The 8144-nt window shown below is 34.9% G+C and overlaps 1 protein-coding gene across 1 annotated transcript; it reads left to right on the top strand.

The window, feature by feature from the left end:
* The first annotated feature begins 279 nt into the window (after positions 1–279).
* On the top strand, positions 280–2224 carry LOC108890954 (39S ribosomal protein L48, mitochondrial-like). The gene is given in 8 exon segments (XM_018688042.2): positions 280–366; positions 513–597; positions 815–922; positions 924–985; positions 1104–1206; positions 1314–1359; positions 1362–1402; positions 1918–2224. Coding segments are annotated over 6 exon segments (411 nt in total). The 5' UTR covers positions 280–366; positions 513–597; positions 815–841; the 3' UTR covers positions 1996–2224.
* The last annotated feature ends 5920 nt before the right edge of the window (positions 2225–8144 follow it).

Raw genomic sequence — 8144 nt, 5'->3', positions numbered from 1 at the left:
ATGCCGGTGAGTTTTTGCTTTGTTTTTTTATTCTTATATGTTTTGGTAGATTAATTGAAGTCTTTATTTGTAAGGATGTGATCATTGTAGTCCCTCATTACAGCTACCATAGAATCCCAGGTTAATAAGTGAACTTTTTAAATCTGAAGCTTGAGATTTTTTTACACCTTTGGGTTTTTGGACATCTTTTCTGTTGATCATGGTAACATTTTATGCCACAAAGTAGCTGCTGAGATTTGGAAAGATTAGCGACGTTGCTGCAATCAGACGGTTAAACAGGTTTGCAATATGCATCCTCTCTTTCTCACTAATACTTTTATGGTTGTGTTTAAAGGGCCACACCGTCCATCCAGAATCCTGTATGGGGTAAGTAGTTAAAAACACCTGAGAATAAAACACCTGTCCTTGCATGCAAATTACAGGCAAACTCTTGCATGTTAAATTTAAAATTCTCAGATGTGTGGCACATGTTTACAGAGTATTTTACCTATTTGGACAATTGTTCCCATCAGCTACAGCTTCTGTGAACGAAAGACAACACCGCGACATGCCGACCCATAAGATCGGGAGCTGGAGATTCCTTTCAGAAAGAGAGTGGTAAGATTCTGAGACTAGATTATACTGTGTGTTGAGAAAAACATCAGTTACCTCTGCTGCCAATCCTAAAAATGTGGAAATTATGAGAAACCCATAGATAATAGCAACATAAAGTATTAAGCGCTCTCTCAAAGATTCCTCTTTTAAGATTTGAGACTACAGTAATTCTGTAATGCTACAGTATGTCTAACGTGTTTCATGCTCACTGTGTTTTCAGCACAGAAAAAAGAAAGACAGGTATAAGATGAGACCAGTCTGTCCAGCATCAACTACAGCGTACGGGACTCTGAACGTGATGGTGTCGGGTCACGACATGACGGTGGTGGGAACGCTACACTGAGTACATCCACAACCTGTGCAACCGGCTCAGCATCAGGGTGTCACTGTGGTGAGGATGTTTAGAAAGACACAACAACGTTTCAGTTCTCAGATCTTTGTCATCAGCTGTATACAATAAGATAATTCTGATACATTGTCTTGTTTTTATCATTGCTTCTCACACGCAGCTATGCTTTGCCAACCAAGACCACAGAGATCATGCTAATGCAAGAGCAGGGCACCAAGATGTACGTCGACTCTATCCTAAAGACTCACGAGCGAGTCGTCCAGGTAAAACTGTGTCTTTTACAGGTCTCCTTTTAAATAAAGCTTTGGTAGTTTTCCTGAGGAATATTTAACCTGACTTTTGAACAATGTTATTAATCTGTTTTTTCCAGTTGAGGAAACTGGACACCACACTTTGTCCCGTCTTCATGGAGGTTATTTAAAGAATCAACCAGAGGGAGTTCAACTTTCTGTAAAGGAGGTGAGTTAATATGAAGACAACCACTTTATTATGTATGAGCGTCTGTCTGTCTGATACTGATACAAATTTGGCATAAAAGTTCACTTGGACTCAGAAATAAGGTGATTATATTTTGGTGGTCAAAAGTTTAAGGTCACTGTGACCACACAAAACATGTTTCTGACCAAGAATTCACACACCAGTTTCCTGGATATTGTATAACGTTGTTTTTTTCAGGCGTCTAAGTCTTTTTAACTGATCTACAGTTCAGTATTACTCTTAAACTTACTGGGCCTGATTCTGGCGGTGTAAGCTGCTGACTGTCACTCAGTTAAAGCTTTATTTTGCAACTATCTCCTGCTAACTAACACAAATCTGCATTTAAGTCACAATTTCATCTCAAACATATTTATTTAATTTTTCTGTTGAAACTTTGTTAGAATTAAGAATATTCTGCAAGTAAATAGGAAAGTCATTTTATGAAATGTGTTTTAAGTTTAATCTCCTCACCTCTCCTCTCCCTCTCTTCCCCTCAGCACACAGAGGCTCATTACAAAGCACGGTTCAAGGCACGTCCAGAGCTGGAGGAGCTGATGGCGAAAATAAACCAATAAGACCTGTGACATTCTCGAGTTTGACCTTCCTGATTTCCACAACTGCACACGACATGGATGTTACATGTCGTTAACGAGTAATATCTGTTTTTGTTTATTTATTCCCTGGCGTTCCTCAGTTGAATGCTGTTAGGATGATCATTTGCATTGAAATACCTGTGCACATTTACATTTGACTTTTTGTGTGACCTTTGGAAAATAAAACCCATCCTGTTCTTTTCCAAGTTAAGATACTGTTATGATTAATGTTTCAGTTTTGTTTTTGTTTTTTTTGTGTTTTAAAAATTACAAATACACGTTTCTACTCTAAATGCTTTTTAGATTTTGTGTAGTCAAAGTCAAAGTACAGCAATTATCAGGCATAACATTATGTGTATTTAAAGTAAATCATAGTTTCCACAACCATAACCGTAAATATTATTCATACAGCACAATAATCGTACACGTCTGTATAGCTCTTATCTGCTTAACTGTACAAGCTCACTTTTTACATCAAGATCCATACATGCTGCTGGAGAAAAGGGTGAAATTGTGAAAAAATCTTGCAATATTAAGGAAAGCAGAAGAAAACAAACCTGGATCTGGCCGTTGAACCGAATCAGCCACAGAATTGAACCCCTTGACCCCCCTCTTACAATACATCTCCGTCTTTACGTGGATGTATTTCAAGACCAATAGAGGCGGTTGCTAGGCGGACCAGAATCGACCGGACAATCAGTGTTTTTCTGCCAACGAAAGCTGACGTATGTCGTCACTGCTCGCGACGTGTCCCCTCATTGGCCACGAGCTTCTGGGAGGAGCGCAGAGGCGGAAAACAAATTTAAACCATGTTTGAAGCAGTTGCTTCTGTTTGCCGGTACTGTGAGAAGACGTCGTCACCGAGGAGGTCTGGATGCTAAAACGAACTCGGGTCTGCTCTATCTTGGTTATTTTAAGTCAGTTTTTGGTGGATTATGATGTCGATGTGATCATTTTGTGTCTGTTTGGGGTGGTATTGCATCGTTTTGCGTCTCTAGCTGGCTGTTTTTGTCGAACAAATGGACGCTGAACACACCTTCGGCGCAAAGGTAAGGCAAACAGTTAGCGGCTAGCGTTAGCATTAACGTTATCCGAGAGCGTTAGTATCAGCGTTATCGTTAGCGTTAGCATTAGCATTAGCATTACCTTGTAATGATATCTTTTAATTCAATTTTCAGTCCTTTGTATCGCGTGGGTAAGATTGTGTTTGTGTTTCTGTGTTTCTGTGAATGAGGCTTCACTAACATGAGTTGTGGGCACCTAGCTGGCTGTTTTATATCTACTTACTTCTTTGTGGTTGTTTTGCGTAGTTTAACGTCTATTCCAGGTCATTTAACATTTCTTTGTGGTCGTTTTGTGTTTCAGTGTGGCAGTTAAGCATTTCATTGTGATCATTTTGCAACTCAGTTTTTTGCCTCTTCGTTTTGTGTGTCTTTGTATCTTTGTGGTAGTAATCTGTTCATAGCCCTCCATTGATCCCTGTTGTGTATGTTATTGATTTGAATTTCTTTTTGTGGTGACTTCAGATTTTATTGAGCTCAGATTTGTGTTAAATACAAGCTTGGAAACTAGATTTTATCTCTGTGCTCCTCCACAAGTTTTAAGACTCAAGAGTAGGTCATAATGTGTGGCCTGAAATTACTGTTAAAATTGCTTTTCTCTCTGAGATCAAGTCATATTCTAGTAACATAATTAATTTATTCACCTCAAATCTCAAGTGTTGACAAGCATTCGTGTTTAGTTTTCACTGTTGTGTTCTTCTACACTGTGTGGGTTTTTGTGGTAAAAAGTTTCCATTACTATTTTGCATTAGTTAATTGATGTTTCAAGTGTTGTACTTGTGTTTTCCAGGTTAACTGGTTCAGCTGCTGCAACCTGAGAAACACCAGCTCTCACCTTAAAAACCAAACAGGTGTGTGTCCTAAAGATTTACCCAGCCTGAAAAAATGTGTTGATGAGCTGAATTATTAATGGTAGTAATGGTGTTACTGCTAAAAGCCTTAGTGTTTAATTAGTTTAGTATAGAATTTAATAATAACTGATAACTTGTGTCTATATACAGGCAGAAAATAGTATTAGTTGTAATAAATTAATAAATAATAAAAACTCAAAATAGTTGTCAGTTTATTTTCTGCCTGTTAAAACCCTGCACAACTGTGTACTTCAGTGAAAGTTTTTATCATTTAGTTCACAGTAATATACACGATTCCTTCAGTGATTAGTTGACAATCAATATAGAAATTTAAGATGATCATTCTAGTGATTTTTTTCCCAAATATTTCTTATTGATTCTGAAAGATGTGATGCTTTTCAGTAAGTATGGACGTTTGGAAAATCATCTGGTTCATCTTAATGTTAAATATTTATCTGTGTTTTCATGGTTAAACTGTTGATGAGGAATAGGTCATGATACATTAATCATTTTCATTTGTATATTTCTTTCTTTATTTCCTCCAGGTGTCACCACTTCGTTCAAGATCAGAGTTTTTTGTACAATGAAGAAGTTCTTTGAGACCAGGACTGAGGCCTCCAGGTAAATCACATCTTTACATCAACTGCCCAACACAGAGCACTGACATTAAATTATGGATCTTCAGTAATTGATCTTTAGTCTGAATAGTTTCATTTGTCACAAAAACCTCACTCATTATTAAAATGTATTTATTTACATAGTTCATGAATGTGCTGTTCAAAGAAAATGAAGAATTTAAACATCGGCTCTCTCCCCCTCCCCCCTGCCTCCTTCTCTCTCTGTCAATTTCTCTTTTCCTTACTCACTCACTCAATTTCATCATGCTTTCTTTCTACCTCTGTCTCCCTTTCTCTCTCACACACTTTCTCTCCCATCCCTCTCTGTCTCATGTTCTCTTTTAAGCTCTCTCCCCTCTATTTGTCCGTTTCATTTTCTCTCTGTCTCCCTCTCTCCGTCTCTCTCTCTTTCTCCCCATGTCTCATTCTCTCCCTGTCTCTCTCTTTCTTTGTCTCTCACTCTTTCCCCCTCTCTCTGTCTTTCTCATTAGTACAGTGAATTATAAAAATATGAAGAATTTATTCAGTTCATTTTCACACTACAAACACTGTCATTTTGCTTGATTTTAGCTTCTATCAACTAAATTTAGTGTCAAATTTTAACGAACTTGGAAAAAACATCCACTGCTGTTGTGTGAATATCAGGAGCTGGTGGAGTCAGTTCTTCAATAAGAGCAGCTTCTTCTGTCTTTGTGTATAAAGCAAATTTAACTCTTGCACTAGTTCTGATTAGTCGAGAACCAGTCAGTCCACACAAAATAAATATAAAACCTTAAAAAATACATTTAAAACCTCAAATAAATATGCCTAAAAATAAGTATAAAAATAGTATAAAAATAAGTATAGAATCATTATAAAATACATTTCAAAAGGAATAGGTATAAAACATTTTTAAAAAACCTATAAAACAAGTTTGATAAATACGGTAACCTTGTAATATTCAAGCTTTTCAAAATATATATTTAAAATGTTTAAAATTAGGTCTAAGAATTAAGCATGAAAAGTATAAAGCCATTAAAAATGTATTTAAACCCTTTAAAAAATGATTAAAACTAGTATTCACCTTTTTAAAAAAATTAGTTAAAACCCTTAAAAATATGTGTAAACAATAAGTGTAAAAGCTGTTAAAAGTATAGAAGTATGTATTAAAGTATAAAACCATATATATATATATATATATATATATATATATATATATATATATATATATATATATATATATATATATATATATATGTTTAATAGTAGGTCTGCAAAATGAAAACATGAGAATCATGACAGTTTTCTTTCAATGCAATAAAATGATTTATATGAGTTTTAAAACAGAAATGCATCTCAAAAGTTTAGGAAGACACTCTTAATGATTTTATTCCAGACAACATTTAACAAATCACAGCAAAGATAATGAGTTATGAGCACATTTTCCAAAGATGAACATGTCTACTAAGCATCTTTGTGATCATTTAACTGCTTGTGATACAATTATTAATTGAATAGTTGTATTATAAGCAGTTGAATATTCTCATAGGTGTTTAAAGACATATTAGTCTTTGGAAAATGTGCCTCCTGTGACTACATTACTGATGGTACAGAAAAACAAGTGTTTTCACAGGACACCAAAAATGTTTACAGCAGTTAGATAGTAGAGGTCTATTATATAATTAATAGCTTATTAACACTTTGTTTTCTGTCGTCCACTTCAGGTCTTCAGCTGCTGTCATCTCCTCCTGCAGAGACAAGAACATATGTAAAAGCACAGAAACTGATCTCTATATCTATTTTTCATTACCAAAACTGTCCTCCATTATTTTTTTCACTCGTTTTTGACATTTTTTTTCACTGTTTTTTGTACTTTGCTATACTTTTTGACTTTGATTTTTGACATTTCTATTCCTTACTATACTAAAACAATTTTTGGTGGTTTTTGGCACCTTACTGTACTATGACATTTTTGACAGTTTAGTATTCTATGACAATTTTTGACATTTGTTGATGAATAATATATATTATGATATTTTTTGACAGTCTTTGATGCCGTATTTTACTATGGCAATTTTTCACATTTTTAACGTCTTACTATACTATGACATTTTTTGACCGTTTTTTTATGTCTTACTATACTATGACATTTTTTGACCAATTTTGATGTCTTACTTTACTATGACATTTTTTAACCAATTTTGATGTCTTACTATACTATGACATTTTTGACCATTTTTCATGTCTTACTATATACTACATGGCTTTTTTTTTTTTTTTTTTTTTTTACCAATTTTGACGCCTTACTATACTATGACATTTTCTGACCATTTTCCACCTCTTACTATACTATGACATTTTCTGACCATTTTCCACCTCTTAATATACTATGACATTTTTTGACCAATTTTGATGTCTTGCTATACTATGACATTTTTTGACCGTTTTTCACCTCTTACTATACTATGACATTTTTTGACTAATTTTGACGCCTTACTATACTATGACATTTTCTGACCATTTTCCACCTCTTACTTTACTATGACATTTTTGACCATTTTTCATGTCTTACTATATACTACATGGCTTTTTTTTTTTTTTTTTACTAATTTTGACATCTTACTATACTATGACATTTTTTGATCGTTTTTCACGTCTATTACCGTGTACATAGTCCTTTTCATATTGTCTATCATTTTAATATTTTATCCTGTTTTGTTTTATGTCTTGTCTTGTTTATACCATGCCTTTTTCTATTTTTGCTGTTGGAATCCTGAGTTTATCTTAAATAAATACTTAAGAACACTGAATGTCTTGCAGGTCTGTTTATTATTTTGTGAAAGTGAATATTTGTAGCCAGAAGGTTAGGGTTAGGGTTACAACTTTTTGCCACTTTTAGCCAGGGGTTAGGGTTAGGGTTACAACTTTTAGCCAGAGATTAGGGTTAGGGTTAGGGTTAGGGTTACAACTTTTAGCCAGAGGTTAGGGTTAGGGTTAGGGTTACAACTTTTAGCCAGAGATTAGGATTAGGGTTAGGGTTACCAACTTTTAGCCAGAGATTAGGGTTAGGGTTAGGGTTACAACTTTTAGCCAGAGATTAGGGTTAGGGTTAGGGTTACAACTTTTAGCCAGAGATTAGGATTAGGGTTAGGGTTAGGGTTAGGGTTACAACTTTTAGCCAGAGGTTAGGGTTAGGGTTAGGGTTACAACTTTTAGCCAGAGATTAGGATTAGGGTTAGGGTTAGGGTTAGGGTTACAACTTTTAGCCAGAGGTTAGGGTTAGGGTTAGGGTTACAACTTTTAGCCAGAGGTTAGGGTTAGGGTTAGGGTTACAACTTTTAGCCAGAGATTAGGGTTAGGGTTAGGGTTACAACTTTTAGCCAGAGATTAGGATTAGGGTTAGGGTTACAACTTTTAGCCAGAGGTTAGGGTTAGGGTTAGGGTTACAACTTTTAGCCAGATGTTAGGGTTAGGGTTATGGCTTTTAGTAAGAGATTGATAGTTTTAGCCGCAATTATACATATTATTAATATAATATATAATTATTAATATTATACATATAGATACAAGTAGAGAGTAGTCAGCATTTTTACGATACTAAATTGAAAATAGAAAAACACTCA

This window comes from Lates calcarifer, unplaced genomic scaffold (genome assembly GCF_001640805.2).
Source record: "Lates calcarifer isolate ASB-BC8 unplaced genomic scaffold, TLL_Latcal_v3 _unitig_1844_quiver_3056, whole genome shotgun sequence".
Taxonomy (NCBI): Eukaryota; Metazoa; Chordata; class Actinopteri; family Centropomidae; genus Lates; species Lates calcarifer.
This window is presented reverse-complemented; position numbering and strand designations above follow the sequence as displayed.